Below are 26,303 nucleotides of genomic sequence, written 5' to 3' on the forward strand. Positions count from 1 at the left end.
TATAATCAGCAAGGGAGCTCCTCCAACAAGTGCATGTAAAAAAGATATATCTACCCTGCCAGTCAGTCTCCACAGCTATCAATTCAAACAGGGTGGATTTAGCCACTAGCACCGTGAACCCCTTGGAAAAGTTTGTATGGGTGCTGTGATATGCCCATCCTACCCTGGGGCGCTTCAGCGCTGCCTGTAAATGCCCAGTGACATGGGTCTCCACCAGCACAATAATATCTGCTTTTTGTCTTTTAAGAAATGTTTAATTTTATCATGCATACCTCGCACATTCCATGTCATGAATTTAATATCTGCCCCGTTGGTCATGGCTTACTGGGGGTACATATACCTGCAGGGTAGCGTCACTTACTAACATATATTGTACATTCATTCTAAGAGCATCACTACAATTCACACAATAACCATGCATTTTTGGGCTTCTTTACCAACATAAAAACTTATGCACAACGGTGCAACATTTCCCAATGCTCTGATCTGCTGATCTGGCATTTTCCTTCCCTCCCAGCTTTTCACCTCCCCAACTTGGTGAAAGCATACAATACCCATGAACCAGTGTTCTACTTGAACCAGTTATAGCATGAAAAAAAGATATGACAAATAAATAGGCTGTATATGTGAGATGGGGGTGATTTCTCACTGCACAGCGCATGGGAAGAAAGCAGGTGAAGTCCTATGTCCAGTAGTCCTTCAATCAAGTGAGTCTCTTGCCGTTCAGGATTCTGGAACACTTGAGTCACAAATTATGTGACCATGTAGTTCAGCAGTGTCTCATGGTGGGTCATATTTTATCACAGTGTGAGTTAATGTTAGTCATAGAGCATTGTTGCCCAGGCATGCCCTGTGTATGCGGGCATTGTTCCCAAAGGAGATAAAGACTGATGTCTTTACCCCCCCCCCCTCCTCGTGTGGAGCATGATTTAATGTTCTCAATCCCCATCCCCTTGCAGACAGTCATGTGGGGGGGGGGATCCGTGTGTAGAGTGACACAGGGGAAATGGGGAGAGCTGTGGGGGGTAAATCCTCCATTTGTGGGCAAAGGTAGTTGTACTCACTCGGTTTCTGTAGTCAGCGTGTTACATCTTGTTATCCGCGTTGATCCAGCCAGGCTGCTGCTGCCTTAGGATTTTCAAAGAACTGTACATGGCCATCTTCCTCCAATCTTAGTCTAGCAGGGAACAGCATGGCATATTTGAGATGTAGTGCTCTAAGCCGCCTTTTAACATCTTGGAACTGTGCCCTTCTCTTTTGAACCTTGTTAGAGAAATCAGGGAAGACTGCCACATGACTGTTATCAAGCTGAATATTTCCTTTCTCTCTGGATAATTTCAGGATTTTGTCTCTATCCTTAAAATTGAGAAACTTTGCAATAAAGGTCCTGGGGGGGGGGGGCTCCTGCTGGAGGGGGTTTTGCTGGGATGCCATGAGCTCTCTCCACTGCAAACATGACTGAGAGAGCCTCCCTGCTATATTGATCAATGAGAAGTGACTCTAGGTATTCAGTGGGATTTTTACCTTAAAGCGGATGTGCCACTAAAAAAATATATTAAAAGCCAGCAGCTACAAATACTGCAGCTGCTGACTTTTAATATAAGGACACTTACCTGTCCTGGAGTCCAGCGGTGATCGCAGCAGATGACAAGCCGATCGCTCGTCACCCTGCTGCTCCCCCCTCCATCCACGGTGAGGGAACCAGGAAGTGAAGCGCTCCGGCTTCACTGCCCGGTTCCCTACGGCGCATGCGCGAGTCGCGCTGCGCCCGCCGATTGGCTCCCGCTGTGTGCTGGGAGCCGAGTGTTCCCAGCATACAACGGGGGACGGACAGAAGGTAAGGAAAAAACCCGTCCTTTGCCCGTATCGTAGGGCCGGAAGTGGGTGCAGATACCTGTCTGTAGACAGGTATCTGCACCCCCCTCCCCCCTGAAAGGTGTCAAATGTGACACCGGAGGGGGGGAGGGTGCCGATCAGCGGGACTCCACTTTAGAGTGGAGATCCGCTTTAATTTCTTTCCGGCAGTCCTATGAACCAAAGATTGCACCTTCTCAGCCTGTTTTCCATTTCATCTTGATGTGCATGTAGTTGTTGTATTTGCCTTTGCATGTCTTCTGCAGTATGGCTTAAGGGGTGCAGTATTTACTCTGCTGCTCCTATGCGGGTCTCTGCCTCTGTGACCCGGTCCCTCACAGTAGAAAGATCTTGTCTAAGCAGGGATATATAGATTTTAACATCATCAATCTTCGTAGTAAGTGTCCCCTGGAGGGTGGCTATGGCCTCCAGTACTTTGTGTCTGCACCCTGATGTTCTGCTGCAGAGCACATGTCGGTGCCATCTTGGTCTGCCCGGCTTTTATCCTGGTGTCTGAATTTCTCCAGCTTATCCATTGCATCCGTGGTTCTTTTGGGTGGCGACATGGTGCTGATCCGTTCCCCGCTGTTGTGCACTGTCTGGCAGTAATGTTTTTAGGGCTTTTGTGAGGAGGATATCAGGAAGGATATTTATCAAGAGAAGCTCACTCTGCCTGCTTCCTACTCCATTGCCATCCAGGCCACGCTCCTTTAAAAAAAGGTTTAATTGTAAACTAAACTCCTAATATATATAACTCACATTTCACATGAATAAAAATTGCCTTTAAAGTGCTGGAGTGCTAAGGGGTGATAGATTTATCTGTGATCTAGATCTGCAGCTCCGGTTACACAGTGTTGCCCCTGTCCTGTGCCTGCTCTGCAACACTTCCTGGTACCACAACGTCAGCCGATCAAGCTCCTCCTACCAGTTTCGTCACAATCTCGTGACTTCCTCTGGGAATTAACAAGACACGTGGCCACTCATTAAAATTAGTACAAACGAGGTTCAACCTTAAACTACGTAGAGGGTTCTTTACTGTAGGAGCGGCAAGGATGTGGAGTTCCCTTCCACAGGCGGTGGCCTCAGCGGAGAGCATCAATAGTTAAAAAACTATTAGATAAGCACCCGAATGACCACAACATACAGGCATATACAATAATACTGACATATAATCACGCACATGGGTTGGACTTGGACTTGTCTTTTTTCACCCTCGCCTACTATGCAACTATGTAGCTATGCAGCAAAGAGGCCAAAGGGATTGCAGTCTGTTTGGTGGCTGACTGGTCACAGATGCTTTTTGCCTACTGCTCCTTGAAAAAAATCACTGTACCAAGGACAAATCTTCCCCCTGCTTATCGTCTCGAGTCTGGTTCTGAGAGTCAGAGGGACATTGGGTTAAGTGATCCCTACGTTGAAGGTGTGCAGGTCTACCTCTCAGGAGATTTATTATCGTACCTGAAATGCTTACATTGCCTGGTGCAAGGCTCTGAGAGTACATACAGCCAGGTTTCCACCCTGGTAATCTTTTTTTTTTTTTTTTTTTTTTTTTTCCTATGACCCTTGGCCACACTCTCTCCTTTGATTCTTGCTTGCATGTGGTGCTCTGTGCCTTTTCCATTGCCGCCCTGGGACCTGAACTTGGTTCGTTCAATCCTCCAGGAGCTTCCCTTTGAGAGTATTCTGGATATTCCCTGACTTATATTCTCTCAGGGAGTTGTTCTTTTGGTCACCTTTAATTCCGCATTGATTGAGCTGGCATCCTTACCTTGTAAGTGTTTACGATTAGGTCTTATATAGGGATAAGGGAGTTCTCTGTCTGTATCCCTCCTCCCTTCCAAAGGTGGTGTTGGGTTTCCACCCGATTTGCGCACTTTGTCCAGCCTTCCCCGTACCCACAACCTTCGCATCCTGAGGAGTTTGTGTTGCACTCCTTGGCTGTGATCTGGATGGTTTATAAAGAACTGTCTGCTAAATTCCGTTTGCCAGAGTCTTACCGACAGGAAGTGATGTCACAGCATGTGACCTCCACAAAGGAAACAACCATATAAGGATTTGACAACACAGAATGTGACAATACAGGATGTGACCAAATAAGGAGATCCTTCCAACAGGATGTACAATACAATACAATCCAATACAACTAAATGATTCTGATGTGTGTCTGAGCAGAGACAGGGTGAATGGAAGCTAAACAAACATGGACTCAATCTCTGATCATCACAACCCAAGGCTCCCATTTTACCGCTGATAGGAATCTTTATTCTGCGCTATTCCAGAGAACAATGCAATTTTACCCTCTAGAAATGTATCATTAAATTCCATTGACAAGTGTCTTGTTTGGAGTCTTTACTAGTTTGTCAAAACTCCTCATACCAATAATAACATCATAAATAGCATGTACCGATGTCATCGCTGGGGACTAAAGCTCAGTGGAGATTTAGTATAGACCCAGCAATCGGTCCTGTTCGCTTTCTTAGCTAGTTGGAGAATATACTTTAAACAATAAGTTGGGATGCTTTTTATCGTTACCCTTGCTAAAATGTACTAAACAAAAATATATAAACAAAGATACTCCTCAATGGTGTGGTTGAACCGCTTCTTGCAGTGGCTGGCGTGGTCTCGTCCCTCAAGCTTCTTTACAACGACCCAGTCACCTGGTTGGAAAGAATGTAAACTGGTTATTGTGTCAGGGTCCAGGAGGGACTCAGGAACCCTGTGGTGGACATTTTGAAGTTCATGTTACAGTGACTGTGTCATGTACCAGGTGTGACCAGAACTGTGTGGCTAGCAACAGAGGAACACCAAACACATGTAAGTGAAAATATAATTGATTTATTTAGGTAAGTGAATAATATAAATACAACCACCTCCAATATGACACAGTACAACAAACCAACCAATAGACAGAGACCCACAAATAACAGACAGCTATGTACAATAAATGGGAAATGACCGAATCATAAACAATAGCCAGGCCAGGGTCATACACAGCAGATCGGCAGATGGACAAAGGGATATTCCATAAACATAAACGTTAGCCAGGCCAAGGTCATACACAGGGAGATCAGCAGATGGGGTAAGGAACACAGGACAGGGAGAGGATGAATGGTCAGGACAGGGAGACATGTTCAGGAATTCAGGTAGCAGATTTCAGGAACAGGTTCAGATAATCAGGCAGCAGGTACAGATCAGGGCACGAGGACGATACCAGGGCAAGATATGTTTGCACTTGCCGGGTATTTATAGGAATGCCTGTAATTGGCCTCAAGTCACACCTGAGCGCAAAAGATGCTGTCTGCTCCACACTGCCAGGATCCATCCGCTGGTGGACCCCAGTACTGCGGCCCAAGGATGACATAACACCAGCAGGGAGAAGTTCCCCTGACAGTTCAAAACTGCCAGGAGACACCTGCTGGTGGACCTCAGTACTGCATGCCAAATGATAGATATTACCAGCGGATGGAACCTTTCCTGACAGACTGCACCTACCCCATCAGCTGAGAATGTAAGTGACAGCTAATGAGGAAAGTACGACTCATATGACAATAACCCGGACATCGGATTGTGGTCACTGTATAACCTGATTTACCATCTAGGGTGTAATACCTGGAACCATTGACAAAAAAGGTTCTTGGCATCTGTGATGAGAGCCTACTTCACCAGACTGCAGCTTGCTGATTCAAATCCCATCAAAGAAAGACAGTCTTGGCACAAACGTTGGTTAGAATTAGAAAGGTTAGTGTTATTTGTTTGAAAAACTGTCATTCCCCCCCCCCCCCCCATTTTCTTCCTCATTACAGACTGAAGGAAGAAATGTGTGGTGCAGGGAAAAAGAAACAAAGAAATAACTTATGATACTTTTACCAGGATCAGATAAACAGGCAATGGTCAGCAACAGGATATCAGGTAGAAGGTTATTAGCAGGGTCAAGGCAAGCTAAGGACAGGAGGTAAGTAAACAGAGCTGGGTCATTACAGGTGATCAGCTGGCAGGTACAGGTTATAACACAGAAGCTGCAAATCAAACAGCACTGCACAAGTGCAGCTGTTGTTCTTTTAAAGGCCTATTGGCGCCAAGCATGCGCAACTGACGCTCACACCCGTGCACACACACGCTGTTGACCAGCTTGGACAGGAGCCCGTGTGCGCACGCACGCACGTACCTCAGTTTTGCTATTGTAGCACTACCCCCGAAAGAGCTACTGGTTTAGATTTGGACCTGCACTCTGCCTGTCAACCCCCAGAATTTGGCTTGATCCCTCCCTGGCACAAATGGACAACAATGTGATTGGGACCCCCAATTGGTGATACCACACAACAATAAATGTAGTAAAATGTTGTTACCTTGTTGTTGTTCACCTGCTACACAGCTGCAAAATACAGAATCCAACACAAGATGTAGTTTAACCAGTGTTAAAATGTTTACTTGGTAAAAGAATAGAACAATGGTTATGCAGTAAACATTCAATACACATAGCTCCCTGTATAAATCAATGGAGTACCACTGGTTTAAAGTATCTCTGTAACCAGGCCCTCATAGCGCAACCCGAGGGCCAGACTTGAGTGAGGGTGTGGTGGAGGAATCTCCCAGTGCACTAACTTAAACACTGGGGCACCTCTCCACCAAGTCTCATGTGAACAATAGAAAACACAACGTAATGCAATTACTTATATTAATCGCATGAAGTCACAACGGTATGGCTCCCCCTAGTGGACAGTTCAACTGGTGCGTGTCCTTTAGCAACTATTTGCAAGGATAGAGAAACAGGTGACTGTCCCTTTTAACCACTTCCCTACCGGCCCATAGTAAAATGACGTCCACAAAGAACCTCTGCCGTTCAGAGTGGATGTCATATGACATCCTGGGCTTTGTGGGGGGGATATCTGAATGATGCGTGCAGCTAGAGGCATCATTCAGATATCCTTCTCTTGTGCCGGCGATTCTGCACAACGTAAGAACGATCATAGCGGCGGTTCCCGCCGCGGATCATAGCGGCGGGAGGGGACATCCCCCCCTCCCGCCGCCATCCGGTGCTTCTCCGGGCTCTCCCGTGCCATCGGGGGCCCGGAGAACGAATCGTCCGGCGCTCGCAGGAAGCATAGAGATGACTGGTGACCAGATGGTCACCAGTCATCTCTGACCGTCGGAGGACCCGGGCGCGATGTGATGACATCACGCCCGGGTCCCCGTAAGTAAACAAAGCCGCGATTGCGGCTGCTAAGCAACGGTAAACATGAGACCCCGCATCTCTCCATAAAGAGTACCTGTCACACACATTTCTATTACAAGGGATGTTTACATACCTTGTAATAGGAATAAGAGTGATAATAAAAAAAAAAAAAAAAAGTGTAAAAAAAGAAATAAATATGTAAAAAAAAAAAAGAAATAACATTTTTTTTTTAACGCCCCTGTCCCCAGCAGCTTGCGCGCAGAAGCGAACGCACACGCAAGTCCCGCCGACATATGTAAACGCCGTTTAAACCACATATGTGAGGTATTGCCGCGTGCGCTAGAGTGCCAGCAACAATTCTAGCACTAGATCTCCTCTGTAAATCTAAACTGGTAACCTGTAAAAATGTTCAAAGCGTTGCCTATGGAGATTTTTAAGTACCGAAGTTTGGCGCCATTCCATGAGTGTGCGCAATTTTAAAGCGTGACATGTTAGGTATCTATTTACTCGGTGTAACATAATCTTTCATATTTTACAAAAAAATTGGGCTAACTTTACTGTTTTTTGTTATTTTTTTTAATTCATGAAACAATTTTCTTCCAAAAAAAAGGCGTTTGAAAAATGATTGCGCAAATACCGTGCAGAATAAAAGGTTTCAATGACCGTCGTTTTATTCCCTAGGGTGTCTGCTAAAAAAACATATATAATGTTTGGGGGTTCTGCGTAATTTTCTAGCAAAAAAATGATGATTTGTACATGTAGGAGAGAAGTGCCAGAATAGGCCCGGTATGGAGGTGTGTATAAAAGCCCTGTATGGAAGAGGTTAAGAGTGGAGTTAATCTTCAGCTAGCCACGTTGGTGCACTTGGTTAATTGTAATCCAATCACAAGGTGGAGAAAGCATAAACCCTTGAAGTATAAAGTGGTATGGAGTTAAAAACGTCAAACCTCCCAGACCGCTGTATCAGTGTATCCCTGCTTGTGACACTGCAAATGTCGGCACATGCGGGTGGAACTATAAACAACCCAACTTCCTGGGATTCCGTTAAATAAGTGGATAGGCAAGTTCTCTCTCACCAAATAAGGCCTTGCCTCGCCGGGCTGCTCCGTCTGAACTCCGCTTGGCTCTCAACCACTCTGGAACTCGTGATCCCCCGTCCTCCGCGCAGCTGCTCACAAGGTGTCGTGGACAGGTGGTTCCAGATGGAACATAGACCAGCCCCTTTCTGGTCTAATCAGAGAGGCTGTAGCAAGGATCCCTCTCTGGCTAGGCGATCCGCTCTCAGTCACCCTAGGCCCTCTGGTAGCACAGTGGCCTTGTGGGCAACGTAGTCTCTGTGCTACCCACTATAATAGAGTCTTTGTCTCTGGGTAACTGAACCAAACAAGTTGTAACAAACTAGCATGAAACAAACACCAGAGGGAGCCAACACACATTGTAGTCCTTTAGGATGCTTGCAAGGGTAATACCTTGCTACACTATGACAAGTCCCTGAAATTGCCCCCTCCCAAAGGGGCAGGCTCCGGATGCCTAACTGCTCCCTCTTTTCTGGATAGGCAAGGAAAAAGGCACGAATCAGCCTTTTTTACATGGATGTTACATTCAGGTTCCCAGGAATTGTCCTCTGGACCATAACCTTTCCACTTGATTAGAAACTGTACTTGATTTTGCCATCTCCTACAATCTAAAATGGCCTCTACTTTGTACTCCTCACTTCCGTCAACCAGAACAGATAATTGTTTAGTACTAATTTCTCAATTTCTACTTCTAAAAATGCAGGTAAAATGTCACTTACCATATTATTTCATGAATTTTGCCATGTCTTTTTTATTCAGTGGTGAATACAATTTGTGTTCTATAACCACATGCACATGTTGCTCTGTTTTCATAGAGTTGGCACCACTGAAAAAGGATCCATCACACTCAACCTGACTGTAAACCAGCCGCCTGGCCATTCTTCAATGCCTCCTGCCGAGACTAGCATTGGGATCCTTGCAGCAGCTGTACTAAGGTAAAAAGCTATGTACAGAAAGAAATTGTCTGTCACTGTCTGTGGGAACTACCATTTAAGACATATTAAGACCCCTTTCACACTGAGGCAGTTTTCAGGTTTTAGTGCTAAAAGTACCTGAAAACAGGCTTTTAGACTGGGGCGGTGTGCTTGTGGGACGGGAAAAAAAAGTCCTGTAAGCAGCATCTTTGGACGCTCCTACACCGCCCTTGCCCATTGAAATGAATAAGCAGGCCAAAAGCGCCGCTTAAAGGGGTTGTAAAGGTTCGTCTTTTATTTTCTAAATTGGTTCCTTTAAGCTAGTGCATTGTTGGTTCGCTTACCTTTTCCTTCGTTTTACCCTCTAAAATGTTTTTTTTTCTTTGTCTGAATTTCTCACTTCCTGTTTCTCCTCAGTAAGCTTTCCACCATCATCCGAGCGGTGGAAAGTCATTTAGAACAGCTTACTGAACACCTTACTGAGGAGGAACAGGAAGTGAGAAATTCAAACACAGAAAAAAAACATTTAGAAGGGAAATTGAAGGAAAAGGTAAGTGAATCAACAATGCACTAGCTTAAAGTAACCTATTTAGAAAATAAAAAACGAACCTTTACAACCTCTTTAAACAGCAGTAAAGCTAAAACTAGCGGCGCTTTACCGTTAACAGACTCGCCGCCCCAGTTTGAAAGGGTTCTCAAGAGTAAACATGATGCAAGGTTTCTTGTTTTTCCAAAACAGCTATTCTGACTTTTTTATATTTACTGGATCCTGTTTCATTCTAAGATGCTTGTGCCTAGAGCTTTCTGAGATTTTCACTATAATTAAACATTAAAGCGACTGTTGCTTAACAGAAAAAAAATCTCCTGCGCATGCGTGATTAAGGCCTGTGAAGTCACACATTAAAAGTCGTAGACTGAGGAAGGAGCCTGGTGTGGTCGATGGGCAGGTACAAGTGCTTAGCCTGTCTGCCCCGTAAGTTCCCTCCCGCAACATGCAGGCCTAGGACGAGGCCGACTCCCTCACCTCCTGCAACCCCCCCAGTCAATCCGGAATATGCACACTAATCTCGCAGTCTAAAGATGGGTGCCGGTGACAATATCGATGCAGCAGCAGCAGGACTCCTGAGCTGGAGAGAGAAGCCTTGTCCTCTCTCCAGAGACCTTAACGGGGGAAAGAGAGGAGTGAGGGGCAACACAGACGCACACCCGAGGGCATGAGGATACCACACCAGCGCCGAGACGTGCGCCTCAGAGAGGCTCGTGGCTGGACGGATCCCTGATGCAAATTGCTTGCAGTGGTGAATGGCAGATATAGTCTCTCAGGTTCTCAAGGAATCAATTTTACCTTACTCTGGCTACTTCACCCCATTCCACCCCAGCCCGCTCTATTGAAATTGAAAACCACTGAAACCCCCCTCATCAATTATCAACTCCTGGGCAGAAAAACCAAACATAAAGCAGCAAACTGTAAACAAGAGCCGTGAGGGGGTGAGTTTTACTTTCGTTTTCACTTGCTTCCAGTTTTCATTGTTTTATATTGCTTTATACTGCACAGGACAGTCCATAGGACAGTTCACAGGACAGTTCATAAATGCCTGCAAGTATATTGGACCATGTATGTATCTTATTGATGAAACGGATGAAATATATACAATGTCCTGGAGAGATTGCAAATGTATGGTATCAATAGGATTTAGATACTGAAACAAACATAACTCCCCCCTGTTGATTGGCTCTTATTCCCACAGCCAGGAGGGCATGCTGCTTCACCCCCCCACCCCCTGTCTTCCCCTAGAAAGCCCCAAAGGGCAAGGGAAATAAAAATTCACCCAGCTACACTTAAAGAAAGAGACCAAAGGGGACATTAGTGGAGGTAAGAAAATTATCCCTCACACTATACTATATTCCCTGAGTTAGTTTACTGTTACAAGGAGAAAGAAAGGGGGGAAAAAAAGAGAGGAAAAAATAAATTAAAAAAACGGGATAATGATGGGAAGATTGGGGAGAGGGGCAGCTGTAAACCGCCCGCGAACGAGCGCTAGCCCGGGAGCCATAAAAAATACATGTCATATGAAGGGGGTATAGATAGTCCTGGGACCAAAAGCAAAGTCACTGAGGGCACCCTTAAAAGCGGACTTGGTAAACAACAAGAAGAAATAGACCCCCGATCATTGATAAGCAAAGAAAATGAAGAGGAAGCCGATATGGAATCCAGACAAAAAAGCAATCACTTACAAAAGGAGACATGGCAGAAATGTTGGCAAGGATGGAAACCAGGTTGGAAACATCAATAAAAGGAGAAATAGCAACCTTACGTACAGACATGAAACATATGCTCAAAACGGTAGATGAAACAGAAGAAAGGCTAGACAATTATCGGGCTGAAATAAATGGACTGAAGGAACAGATGGAAGAGATGTATAAAGAATAAAGGTATATGATGTCTTCAATTTTATAATTGAAGATCAAGAAAACAGGAACAGAAGGAAAAACATTAGGATTAGAGGTTTACCGGAGTGAACCACAACTGCGGTTAGCAGGGATTTCAATGCACTTCTCTATGTGAGACTTCAGTATTGGACCCCAAGCGTCACTCCACACAAACAGGAGTTTGAGGGTTCTCTACATCATCTCTCTCACATAAAGGAGGCGTTGAGCTACTAGGGGAGAATGTATTACAACATGCGACCAAACCGTAGCGTTAAAAGAATATGATGCACGTGAAGATTCCAATGCAGTACTGTATGCAAGTGATTATCAGTATCGGACCCCAAGCGTCACTCCAATCAGGGAACAGGAGTTTGGGGGTTCTCTACATCATATCACTTTAACGTAAAGAATGCATTAGTTCACTAAGGGAGTAGGTATGAAATACCTCAACCCTTAGCATAGAAAAGTTAGGGCGAACATGTTCAGTAACTTAGGGCATAGGCCCATAAACAAGTTATAACTAATGTCAAGCACGTAGTAAATAAGAATAGTGATAGCAACTAGTAATTGCATAAGAGAGGCATATATAGCTCAGCTTATTTGAGAGTATATGTTCCTTTAAGATCTTGCGCAGCAAACAGCCAAAGCACAACCGTCAGTCCCAAGTAATAAGATGATAGCAAATAAGCCAGCGTTAAGTATAGGACTTGTATAACAGCAATATGTGTAGCAGATCTTCTTAAGGCACTACAAGTAACACAATGTCTACTTATCCGTTTGCAGGGCTTTAGGACATGGGATTCTGTAGTCTAGGGTGTCAGCAAGGAAGAACTCTTAGGTTGTCCGCAGCGATATAGGAAGAAGACAGGTGCAAGGCAGGTGTGCCGAATCCATCGCTGAGTGCGCTCGGCACTTCCGCGTTTTAAGCTGGAATGCATGCAGCGCGGAACGCATTACGGCACTAGGAGCTCCTGTTACAACCGGAAAAGCAAGGAGAAGATGAGGATCTACAAGATAAAATGAACAAAATTTTCGGCCATATGCTGGGAATAACAGAGTTAGAAAAAGAAATAATTTGAAAGGACCCACAGGATCCGCAAGCCCACTGAGAATTGCAGGAGATGATCCAAGAGATTTTATAGCACAATTCCACAATTGCCAAGAAAAGGAACAGATAAGGGCTTACATGAGAACTAACCAACCTGCCAAATATGGAGATTCCATTCTGCCGGTATTCCCAGACCTAGCCGCCGAGACATTGTCCAGAAGAAGAATTCTCAAACCGTTATTGGAACAACTAAAGGCACAGAATATCCAATACACATGGGGTTTCCCAGCCTGCCTAATAGGACATAAAGATGGTCGCTCATGAACCCTAAGGTTTCCCGAAGATACCCCGAAATTTGGGGACCGCAGGGCGGGGGGACACATTAGCCCTGTTCACAAGACCATCTTGGAGCTCAACCTCCAGGGGGGTGAACCAGGGGGCCGGGAGGAATGAGGCGGGCCATGGTTCACTAGGCTTCTGGGAAGCCAATCTTCCTCTACCACTCCCCCTCCCACCCATGTAGGGGGAGTCGAGGGAGGGTAGAGGAAGAGGGAGCTGAGGGGGGGTGTGTGCGAGGGAGGGAAGAAGAACCTCTTATACTTTATGCGTAACTACAGGTGGGAGGGGGACTCTGTAAGATGACAACAATAAACTATATGACGTACAAAGTACGAGTATTAAATACACCCTCAAAGCGACATAAGATCCTTAAAGAGCTTAAACACTATGCCGCCAATGTGGTGTCCCTGCAGGAGACCCACCTCACACACGACACAAACGTGAAACTGTATTCCGCTGATTTTCCCACTTGGTACTATTCTGATTCCACAACAAGGAGAGCGAGGGGTGTGGCTATTGGATTTTCCAAAGCTATGAGGTTCAATTTAGAGGATATGCTGACCAATCCGGAAGGCAGATACATCTTCCTGAAAGGCAAACTATGTGAAACGACATGTACGTTAGTAAATATATATTCCCCCAATCGGAGTCCCATAAAATTGTTCACAAGGTCTTAACGAAATTAATGGACTTTAGGATAGGATATGTTATAATAATGGGAGATATGAATTTCTGTATGGACCCATGGGTAGACAGTACTTCCCGTGCACAAGAGACAAATAATGCTCAGTTAAAAAAGATTAAACAGAAAATGCATGTGTGCCAAATAATGGACATATGGAGGGTCTTGCGCCCTAAAGTACGAGACTATACATTTTACTCCCCTGTTCACGGGACGTATTCTAGAATAGACTATATCTTGGTAGATCACAGGGTCCTGGATAATGTTATAAAGAAATCTCGACTTTATCCGACCATGCCCCCTTAAGAATGAAAATGACTACTCCTGGATTCCAAAGAAAACCATGTACATGGCGACTGAATGAAGAACTCCTTCAAGATAATGAAATGGCAGAAATAGTAAGGAAATAAATATTTCTCAATAAACGATACCCAAGAAATATCGGGGCCACTCTCTGGGAGGTTAATAAAGACTATATTAGGGGCATATAATTGCCATTGGGGCAAGAAAGTAAAAGAGAGGAAGTATAAAATCCAAACATTAATAGATGAAATATATAGGTTGGAACAGGATCATAAAAATCTGCAGGGAGGACAACAGGAACTATATTAATCTTTGGTAATTAAGAGAGGTGAATTAAAGGATTTAATGGAGCTTGAGACGAAAAGAACTTTTAATAGGATAGCAAAAGAAAGATACCAGTGGGGGAATAAAGTAAGTAAACATCTAGCTAGAATATTACAAAAGAAAAAATCTAGAAACTTTATAGAAAAAATTCAAAAGAAGAATGGTGAACTGGCATATACGACTAAAGAGAGATAGTAGAACGTTTTAAAAGCTACTACTTCAGTAAACCAGAAGGAATAACAAGTAAAAGATAAAATGGAACAAATGAATGAATTCGTAAAAAACGTCAGATTACCATCAATATCCGAAAACGAAAGGCAAATATTAGATAAACCAATAACGGAGGAGGAAATCAACAATGCTTTAAAAGAATCGGCCCCGGGAAAAAGCCCTGGACCTGATGGGTTCGCGACTTCTTACCTAAAAAAGTACAAAGAAATTCTGTTGCCAAGGATGTGGTATATGTATAGGGGTAGAGTATGATATGAGTAGGGAGGCCCTCCTGGCATCAATAACAGTAATCCCGAAGAAGGGGGAAGGGCGGCACGCTATGTTCAAGTTGTAGATCAATATCGCTTCTAAACGCGGATAATAAATTATATGCTAAAATTCTTGCAGGACGAGTAAAAGGTATGATGACCACTCTGGTCCATCCGGACCAGGTGTGATTCATCCCTGGAAGAGGGAGGGACAGCGGGGTGAGAACGTTGCTCCTCCTCCAGCAAATGAAAAAGGAGGGGCCCCCCCAGTCTATTCCTGTCGATAGATGCTGAAAAAGCATTTGACAGGGTAGACTGGGGGCTCATGATAAAAACGCTGGAAATAATGGGTGTTGGTCCAAGAATGATTCAGTGGATCAGTACTGTACCATCGCCCTACTGCAAATATAAAAGTCAGTAGCGTGCCGTCTTCCCCCCTTCGAGATGAGAAACGGGACAAAACAGGGGTGTCCCCTCTCCCCCCTTTTATTTGTACTTTCTCTTGAACCCCTTCTGGCAACGATTCAAAATTACCTGATATAAGCGGTATTAGGGCAGGGGAGGAGGAACATAATTTGGCAGCCTTTGCCGATGATGTGGTGTTTTATGTCACAAATCCGAGGACTGCAATGCCTAACTTATTAAAGTATTAAAACAATACGGTGACTTGGCCAATTTTTTTATGAATTTGACTAAGTCCGAGATCTTGAACATTAATTTAACCACTTCCCGCCCGGTCAATAGTATATTGACGTCTGGGAAGTGGTTGTGTTATCCTGACTGGACGTCTATTGACGTCCAGCAGGATAACATGCCGGCGCGTGCCCGTGGCGGCGTGCAGCGTGGCGATCGGTGATGTGGGGTGTCAGTCTGACACCCTGCATCTGCGATTTCAGTAAAGAGCCTACGGCGGAGGCTCTTTACCACGTGATCAGCCGTGTCCAATCACGGCTGATCACAATGTAAACAGGAAGAGCCGTTGATCGGCTCTTCCTCACTCGGCGGCTCTCACTGGACCTCCAGGGAAGCGGCCAGGACCACCAGGGAACGGGGGAAAAAAACATAAAAAAATGAGAATAGATGCCAATCAGTGCCCACAAATGAGCACTCTCTGGCAACATGGGCACTGACTGGCACAGTATGGGATAAACAAGTGATGCCATCAGTGCCACCCCTCAGTGCCCATCAATGCCCAGTGCCCATCAGTGCCACCCATAAGTGCCGCCTATGAGTGCCCATCTGTGCCGCCTATGAGTGCCCATCGGTGCCGCCTATGAGTGCCCATCTGTGCCACATACCAGCGCCACCTCATCTGTGCCCATCAGTGCCACCTCATCTGTGCCCATCAGTGCCACCATATCAGTGCCCGTAATTGAAGAAGAAAACTTACTTATTTACAAAAAAAATTAACAGAAAAAAATAACTATTTTTTTAAAAAATTTCTGTCTTTTTTTAGTTGTTGCGCAAAAGATAAAAATTGCAAAGGTGATCAAATACCACTAAAAGAAAGCTCTATTTGTGGGAACAAAATGATAAAAAAAATTGTTTGGTACAGTGTAGCATGACTGCGCAATTGTCATTCAAAGTGCGACAGCGCTGAAAGCTGAGAATTGGCTTGGGCAGGAAGGTGCGTAAGTGCCTGGTATGGAAGTGGTTAGGTAGTCAGGAAGCAGTTGATTTACAGAATGAATTTCCATTCCCTTGGAAAAAAGAGTTAAAGTACTTAGGGATAAAACTAGTGAATACGATGAATACAATATATAAATCTAACAATATACACTTACTGGATGGAATTAAAAATGAAATTAAGAGAGTAATATACAGACCCCTATCATGGATAGGGAGAATTCGTACTGTGAAGATGGTATTGTTGCCAAAGATTGTATATAAGTTCCAAATGTTACCCATGGCACTGTCACAATCCTATTTCAGCGCATTAACCAGAATCATAAGGAGATTTATTTGGCAAAATAAGAAACCAAGCATTTCAATAGCCATACTTAAACAAGGGAAAATCCAAGGCGGGTTAGCGGTACCAGACGTTAAAGAATCTTATGAGGCCGTGGTGATATCCAGAGTAGTAGAATTAAATTGGATAAAAAGCGAGAATGCACAATTAAGAGATATATTTAGTAGAGGTAAAATTCTACCATTTCACGAGTTACATAGTTACATAGTTAGTCAGGTTGAAAAAAGACACAAGTCCATCCAGTTCAACCACAAAAAATAAAAAAAAACAAAATAAAAAACACAGTAAAATCCTATACACCCAACTCCATACCCACAGTTGATCCAGAGGAAGGCAAAAAACCCCAGCAGAGCATGATCCAATTTGCTACAGCAGGGGAAAAAATTCCTTCCTGATCCCCCGAGAGGCAATCGGATTTACCCCGGATCAACTTTACCTACAAATCTTAGTACTCAGTTATATTCTGTACATTTAGGAAAGAATCCAGGCCCTTCTTAAAGCAATCTACTGAGCTGGCCAGAACCACCTCTGGAGGGAGTCTGTTCCACATTTTCACAGCTCTTACTGTGAAAAAACCTTTCCGTATTTGGAGGTGAAATCTCTTTTCCTCTAGACGTAAAGAGTGCCCCCTTGTCCTCAGTGATGACCGTAAAGTGAATAACTCAACACCAAGTTCACTGTATGGACCTCTTATATATTTGTACATGTTGATCATATCCCCCCTTATTCTCCTCTTCTCAAGAGTGAATAAATTTAGTTCTTCTAATCTTTCCTCATAGCTGAGCTCCTCCATGCCTCTTATCAGTTTGGTTGCCCTTCTCTGCACTTTCTCCAGTTCTCCGATGTCCTTTTTGAGAACTGGTGCCCAAAACTGAACTGCATATTCCAGATGAGGTCTTACTAATGATTTGTACAGGGGCAAAATTATATCTCTGTCTCTGGAGTCCATACCTCTCTTAATACAAGAAAGGACTTTGCTCGCTTTGGAAACCGCAGCTTGGCATTGCATGCCATTATTGAGCTTATGATCAACTAAAACCCCCAGATCCTTCTCCACTACAGATCCCCCCAGTTGTACTCCCCCTAGTATGTATGATGCATGCATATTCTTAGCCCCCAAGTGCATAACTTTACATTTATCTACATTAAACCTCATCTGCCACTCAGTCGCCCAATTAGACAGAGCATTGAGGTCGGCTTGTAAATTGGAGACATCCTGCAAGGACGTTATTCCACTGCATAGCTTGGTGTCATCTGCAAAGACAGAAATGTTACTTTTGATCTCAGACCCAATATCATTTATAAATATATTGAAAAGTAAGGGTCCCAGCACTGAACCTTGGGGTACACCACTGATAACATTGGACCATTCAGAGTATGAATCATTAACCACGACTCTCTGAATTCTGTCTTTCAGACAGTTTTCTATCCATTTACAAACTGATATATCCAATCCTGTAGACCTTACCTTACACATGAGCCGTGTGTGCGGAACTGTATCCAACGCTTTTGCAAAATCCAAATATATCACGTCCACAGCCACGCCTCTGTCCAAGGTTTTACTTACCTCTTCATAAAAGGAAATCAGGTTTGTCTGACAACTTCTGTCTTTCATGAATCCATGACTCAGGTAGCCTGGATACCCATAATAACCCATTAAGACCCCAAACCATACCCCCCCCTTTCTTTACACTAAATTAGAAGAAACTGAGGCAACACCTGAGATGGAGAAAATTGGCCATAGCAGCCATAATTTTATTAACCATTTGTACCATAAATACCTTTTATTAACTTTACATTATTTTTTAAAAATATAAAAACAGATTTTACAACAGCCATATCAAAATGGCAACCATACACATACATGTGGTCAAAAAAGAGGTAACACACACATAACATTTTTTCCAATATCCTGCGGGACGTAAGCAAAAACCAACCGCCAGCCTTAAAGGCATACCAACACCCCCTATCCCGCAGTACACCAATTTCCGTGTTCCAGCGGACACCATTCCGGTGGAATACGGAGAGGGTCCATAACCGCTGGACCCCCACACTTCCTTCATACTGTTCCTTTTTTGACCTCCTGGAGACCACCTGACACCGCCACTACTCCTACTGCTATGACGACCTGCATCCATGACCTGCAAAAGAAGAACACACACGCACAACACAAACGAGACAAAAAACAGGGAGGGTGGGTGGGAAAACTGCCTCCTTCCTTGTCTTCCCTGCACGCTGCTGAGCCCTGTAACTCCGCCCCCTCCTTAAATAGACTCCCAGAGCCCGGGAAACTAATGCACAGCCCCCTGCCTACCCCCCTTTCCTCCCATACTATTAACCCCTTGTGTCCCAAGCACCTAGTCATGTCCGCCCTGCACTATTTCTCTGCGCTTCATGCTCCGGGCTTCTCTTGACTCAGGTAGCCTGGATACCCATAATAACCCATTAAGACCCCAAACCATACCCCCCCCTTTCTTTACACTAAATTAGAAGAAACTGAGGCAACACCTGAGATGGAGAAAATTGGCCATAGCAGCCATAATTTTATTAACCATTTGTACCATAAATACCTTTTATTAACTTTACATTATTTTTTAAAAATATAAAAACAGATTTTACAACAGCCATATCAAAATGGCAACCATACACATACATGTGGTCAAAAAAGAGGTAACACACACATAACATTTTTTCCAATATCCTGCGGGACGTAAGCAAAAACCAACCGCCAGCCTTAAAGGCATACCAACACCCCCTATCCCGCAGTACACCAATTTCCGTGTTCCAGCGGACACCATTCCGGTGGAATACGGAGAGGGTCCATAACCGCTGGACCCCCACACTTCCTTCATACTGTTCCTTTTTTGACCTCCTGGAGACCACCTGACACCGCCACAGCCTGAGAGGTTAACCCCTTAGCCTCGAGGGCCACCTCACACCCGCAGGGCCCTACGGATACCATCTTCCAGCCCCAAGGCCCACAAATCGATCCCTATATCAGAAAGGTGGACGCCGTCCCCCCTATGAAACAATCCCACATCCCTCTCCAACTCAGAGTGCCGTATTACTAGCCCCCCATTACGTGCCACGAACCTCCCCACCACCTGGTTGACCTTTATGCGAGCCTTGTTCAGCCTATCCACTGATCTAGCAGTACGCCAGGCCGTCCTCACCACCATATCCGACCAGACTACTATCAACCCTGGGAAGGACATTCTCAGGGACATAAAGTCCGCCTTGACTGCCATTATCAGCTCAGCCATCGGCCGGACACCCAAGTCGTTTCCCCCCACATGCAGGACCAGTACATCTGGGGGGCGATCGAGCCGGGCGTAATGGCTGACCTCAGGAACCACCCTACTCCACTCCATCCCCCTAAAACCCAACCAGCGTACGCATGCCTCCCGCCTGGAAATGCCCAATTGCCTGCCATCCGGTCGGGCGTCTGCTCTCCTGGCACCCCAGAACACGTAAGAGTGCCCTACAATCCATACGAGGCACGGGAAGCTGCAATCTGAAATAAAAACAATTTCATGTAGCACATAACACCAACTAAACATCCAACGTCTCCACTTTACAAACACCAGCCACGACACATCCCCTTGTCAGTGTCCCCATTGTCCCCCTCCTCTCACTTAATCAGCCAGCAAATGCGGACGCACATAAGATCGGAATCTCCTAGATTCCCACCTACCTATTTTCTTAACGGCCGCCTCATCCAACCCGCACCGTGCAGCCTCAGTGGCAGCCCCGATGCGGAAGGAGTGCGAAGCATACCGTTGTCCGTCATACCCCGCAGCACACAAACATTTTCTGAACACTGTCACAAATTGAAATCTTGACAAAAACGTCCCGTCCCTGTGCGCAAAAAATGCCCCCAACCCTACCGGGCGTACTCCCAAAAATTCCACGACCGCTCTCACCGGACACACCTCGGAACCCGGCAATGCATAGAGCACCACCCGTGTTCCCCTCCCTGCCTGGTCCGTCTTGGACCGGCGCAGCATGATCACAACGCTTCTTCCCTCCACTCGAACATCCTGAAAACCAAACCCCCCAGCCACTGACTTAGACGGGCTAACTAATTCTCCCAACCTAAAAGCCCCAAAAAATGCGACCGCAAAAACCGCCCTAAAAAGTATCCCCTCGTATCCTGACGCGCACACCTCCCCCAGTTTGCCGCAGATCGCTTGAAGCACTGCGAATGACACCGGTCTACGCGAATCCCTCCTTACCTTTCCCTTCCGATATCCCTTCACCGCTTGTTTTACCCAAAAAGTTTTCGTAAAATCCTGCAACCCCTGTAACTTAAAGAGAAATGCTAAACCCGCCAGCTTGCGCTCAATGGCGGAAACAGACCCCCCATCCTCCATGTGCCTGGACACAAAATACAGCACCAACCATCCCCCTTCCATACCCCTATCTCCTACGTCAACTCCCACCTGTCGCAAGAACTCGAACCACTCCCCCCAGACTCTAGAGTACGTCGCCCCACTCACCGACCGTTGGATCCAACGCGCGGCAAGTCCAAAGCAGTGTCCCACAGCCACGCCGGGCACGGCACCCCGGTCCGCTCTGCCGTAGGAGCCAACTCCCTGAACCTGCCCCACTGAAAACGAGACAGAGAGTCAGCCAGCGTGTTGTCCACCCCCGGTATGTGCACCGCATATAGAAAAACATTACACTGCAGACACCGCAACACCAAATGTCTCAGCAACCGGACCACCGGCAAGGATGAAGCGGAGATCCGGTTGATGACCTGCACTACCCCCATATTGTCGCAATTCAGTCTCACCTTCCGATTTTTCCACTCTTCCCCCCACAATTCCATTGCCAGAACCACTGGAAACAATTCCAGCAGCACTAGGTTCTTGAGTAAACCCGCTGCCCTCCATGAATCTGGCCAAGGTTCCGCACTCCAACGACCCCGAAAAAAGGCCCCATACCCCGTTGACCCAGCCGCATCCGTGACCAAGTCCAAATCGAAATTACTGACCGGCCCCTCCATCCACACCGACCGCCCATTAAACGTCTCCAAAAAAGTGTGCCACACCCTAAGATCCTCTTTCAGTTCCCTGGTCAATCTTATAAAGTGTCTAGGCGATTTTGCTCCTGCGGTGGCCGCTGACAGCCGTCGGCAAAACACCCTACCCATGGGGATGATCCTACATGCAAAATTGAACTTCCCCAGCAATGATTGCAATTCCTTCAAAGTGACCTTGCTGCGTCCCAGGAAGTCCCTGATCACCTGCCTGAGGTTCTCCACTTTGTCCGGCGGCAGACGGCACTCCATTGCCTGGGAATCGATCACGATCCCCAGAAAACTGAGCTCCGTCGTAGGGCCTTCCGTCTTGTCCGCCGCCAAGGGGACCCCAAATCTTCCCGCAATGTGCTGCAATGTCGCCAATAGAATCGCACACACTCTGGAGGAAGGGGGTCCCACGCACAAGAAGTCATCTTAATAGTGGACAACCGAGTCCACCCTTGCCACATCCCGGACCACCCACTCCAAGAAAGAGCTAAACGTTTCGAAAAACGCACATGAAATGGAGCAACCCATGGGCAGACATCGGTCCACATAAAATTCCTCCTGCCACCGACAGCCCAACAGGCGAAAACTGTCTGGGTGTACCGGTAGCAATCGGAATGCAGCCTCAATGTCCGATTTTGCCATGAGTGCCCCCTTTCCATACCTCCGCACCCAGCTCACCGCCGCATCAAACGACGTGTATGACACCGTACATGCTTCCGGATTAATGGCATCATTCACCGACCCCCCCTTCGGAAAAGAGAGGTGGTGAATGAGGCGGAATTTGTTGGGTTTCTTCTTGGGCACCACCCCCGATGGAGAAACCACCAAATCCCTCATCGGTTGTTCCCGAAATGGCCCCCCCATCCGCCCCAGCGCCACCTCTTTTCCCAATTTTTCCGTAACTATCTCCGGGTGTTCCAAAGCGGATCGCAAATTCCCCGCCAGCGGAGGCGCCGTCGTCAAATTACACGGAATGCGAAACCCCTCCGTAAAACCCGCAGTCAGTAAACGAGCCCCTGCGACGTCCGGGTACCTATCTAGAAAAGGACGCATCCTTTCCACTTTCACCGGCGTTACCCCCCTTTCCCGCAGAGTCTCCCCCCCGCTTGCCCCGCTAGAAGCATTTGGATAGGGGGTGGGTACCTCCGCAACCCGAGCATTCGTGTTTGAAACGACAGGACCCTCCAAACTTGCAGGATCCCTCGTTAAACTGCCAACAGACTCCCCACTTTTTTCCGGCCGACGGTCCCGAGGCTGCGGCCCCCCCGGCCCCCCCCCTGAAAAAACTGGCCCGACGCCCGCGGCGCAGACATAAGCCGCATCCACAAGGTAATATCCTTATGGTCCCACCTAATTGACGGCCATACCGCCATACGCTGCCGGAATTGCTCGTCGTAACGCAGCCACCCCGTACCCCCGTACACGCGGTGCGCCTTCCCGATCGCATCCATGTAGCAAAACAATGCCGCACAGTGTTCCGGCTTCTTGTCGCCAATGACACTGGCCAGTATTGCATAAGCCTGCAACCAATTTCCAAAGGTGCGAGGGATGAGGCGATAACGCCTCTTCTCCTCGTCCTCTTTCTTAGAGTCATCGGGCTTCACCCTGTCTAAATTAAATTTTTCCAGAGGAAGCAATGAAAAAATTTCAACATACTCACCCTTAACGATTTTTTCTCTCACCTCTGGCTTCAGATGCGAACCTAGGGGACCCTCAAAACATACATATACCTCACATTTTTCCGCATCTGCAATCCTCACAATATCTGCCCTGGCAGCTGCTGACTTATCTTTGTTTGTGTCCCCCGCTACACTGCCTGCCGGAACAGCCGCTGTCACGCTGACGAGGGGGTCGACCCTCACTGCCGCTGGAGCAGCCGCTGCCCCCCCATTTTCCGCAACCCCCCCACCCATGGTGCGACCTGCGGTGGCACCGCAGGACCCCCAGCAAAGCGCTGCAACAGGTCCCGCAGACCCCCCAGCAGGTCCTGCATCTGTCCCGGGACCCCCGGGGCGGCGGGTATCACCCCCGCAGCCCCGGGCGCCACAGGCCCCAGCGCAGCCACCCCCGGGTTAGCCCCCCCCACCCCCATCCCCAACAAGGTACACAATGCATTGGAGAAATCAACGTTGGGTAAGGAGGTCGTCTTACCTGGCTGCCTGGGAACTGCACCATCAGCCGCCGCCGCTACATCCACCGGTGGTTGTCGCACGACATCCTCCTCGTCCTCGGACACCTCGCCCTCCGACCGGTCCTCTGCTGCGCTGCACGGCACTTGTGGCCCCCCAGGCGAAGGAGATCTGGGAGCCGCAGACCCCAGGGGATGCCTGGATCGAACCTCTGCTGCACTCTTCTTTGCTTGGCCCCCCCTCCCCCCCTTGTTCTGTGGCCTGGTCACTTGCTGCTCCTCCCTACTGTCCTGGGCTTGCTGCCCCCGACCCCCTGATGCAGCTGCCGCGTGGATGGACGGCCCGCTGTCTCTGGACCCCCCTATCCCTCGCCGGGCCTCTCCTTCGGAACCCACACTTGCGCTGGGTGCTGCTGGCCTGTGCTGCTGACTCCCTCTTCCCGGTGAGGACCGGGCGCAATCCCGGACGTAGGCCCCGCCTCCCGAGCTCCTCCGACCGCGAGGGTACCGTCCGGACTCCCCCCGGCAGACAGCTGCGACCGCTTCGCCGGCGGGGGCGACGGGTCTTCAACTGGACTCCTTGCTGCCCTCCTGGATCGCCCCGACACCTCGGGCGAGTAGCGCACCGGCGGCCGCGATTGCCGAGCGCGAGTCGCCGGTTCCATAGACCCCCCTGCCTGGTCCTCGATGAGCCCACCGATCTGTGCCTCCAACCACTGGGGACCCCTCTCCGCTGCCCTGGCCCGGAGTCTGGCTAACATGAGGTCTACCTGCGCCATCTTTGCTGTGAAGGAGCAGAGCAAAAAACTGCCTCCTTCCTTGTCTTCCCTGCACGCTGCTGAGCCCTGTAACTCCGCCCCCTCCTTAAATAGACTCCCAGAGCCCGGGAAACTAATGCACAGCCCCCTGCCTACCCCCCTTTCCTCCCATACTATTAACCCCTTGTGTCCCAAGCACCTAGTCATGTCCGCCCTACACTATTTCTCTGCGCTTCATGCTCCGGGCTTCTCTTGTTGTCTGCTGCTTAAATAGTTTTTTTCCAGCAAGAACTCATCCATGTGGTCTTTTATTAAACGTTCCAGTATCTTCCCAACTATAGAAGTTAAACTAACAGGTCTATAGTTACTTGGTAAAGACTTTGTTCCCTTTTTAAATATGGGCACCACATTGGCCCTGCGCCAATCCAGTGGTACTATTCCTGTCTTTAATGAGTCCCTAAATATTAGATACAGTGGCTTTGAAATGACAGAGCTCAACTCACCTAGGATTCGTGGATGGATGCCATCAGGTCCAGGTGCTTTATCCACCTTTATTCTGTCTAAATATTTCTGGACCATATCACTTTTGAGCCATTGTGGATTTGGGGCTGTGTCACTCCCACCCCCATTTTGGACATGAGCTCCCCCATGCTCCATTGTATACACAGAGCTGAAGAAAACATTCAATAAATTTGCCTTCTCTTTGTCCCCAGTCACCCACTCTAGATTATTTTGTAAGGGGCCTACATGCTCAGACTTCACCTTTTTACTATTAATATATTTAAAGAATTTTTTGGGGTTTGTCCTACTATCTTTTGCAATCTGTCGTTCGTTTTGAATTTTTGCATCCTTGATTTCCTTTTTGCATATCCTGTTATATTCTTTGTAACATTTAAACAACACTAGTGTTCCTTCATTTTTATATTTTTTAAAAGCTACTTTCTTATTGTTTATAGCTTTTTTAACTTTGACCGTGAGCCACATAGGTTTTATTTTTAGCCTTTTAAACTTATTGCCCATGGGAACATACTTCGCAGTGAGGTTCCACACAGTCTTTTTGAAGAATTCCCATTTCTGTTCTGTGTTCATCTGTGCCAATAGTCCCTCCCAGTCCAAGTCCTGGAGAGCAGCCCTCATCCTTGGAAAATTTGCTCTCTTAAAATTTAGTGTTTTAAAGCGGATGTGCCACGGGAACAAAATATTAAAAGTCAGCAGCTACAAATACTGCAGCTGCTGACTTTTAATAATAGGACACTTACCTGTCCTGGAGTCCAGCGCCGATCGCAGCAGAGCACGAGCGATCGCTCGTCACTCTGCTGCTCCCCCCGCCATCCACGCTGAGGGAACCAGGAAGTGAAGCGCTGCGGCTTCACTGCCCGGTTCCCTACGGCGCATGCGCGAGTCGCGCTGCGCCCGCCGATTGGCTCACACGCTGTGTGCTGGGAGCCGAGTGTTCCCAGCACACAACGGGCGACAGACGGGATGTGACGGAATGCCCGTCTTTCGCCCGTATCGTGTGGCCGGAAGTGGGTGCAAATACCTGTCTTTAGACAGGTGTCTGCACCCCCCTCCCCCCTGAAAGGTGTCAAAAGTGACACCGGAGGGGGGGAGGGTTCCGATCAGCGGGACTCCACTTTAGGGTGGAGGACCGCTTTAATATTTCCTGTATGTATTTCTTGCTTATAGTTAACATTAAATGAAATCATGTTATGATCACTGCTACCCCGGTGTTCCTTTATCTGAACATTAGTAATAAGCTCTGCATGGTTTGAGATTATCAGGTCCAACAGGGCA

General features: G+C 47.1%; 1 protein-coding gene across 1 annotated transcript in view; it reads left to right on the top strand.

The window, feature by feature from the left end:
- Positions 1–26,303, top strand: part of PM20D1 (peptidase M20 domain containing 1) — a 359,154-nt gene that overhangs the window by 199,011 nt on the left and 133,840 nt on the right. The window contains 1 exon segment of the mRNA XM_040337628.1: positions 8,919–9,038. Within this exon segment, the coding sequence (XP_040193562.1) occupies positions 8,919–9,038 (120 nt within the window).

The sequence above is a fragment of the Rana temporaria genome, chromosome 2, assembly GCF_905171775.1.
Source record: "Rana temporaria chromosome 2, aRanTem1.1, whole genome shotgun sequence".
NCBI classification, from domain to species: domain Eukaryota; kingdom Metazoa; phylum Chordata; class Amphibia; order Anura; family Ranidae; genus Rana; species Rana temporaria.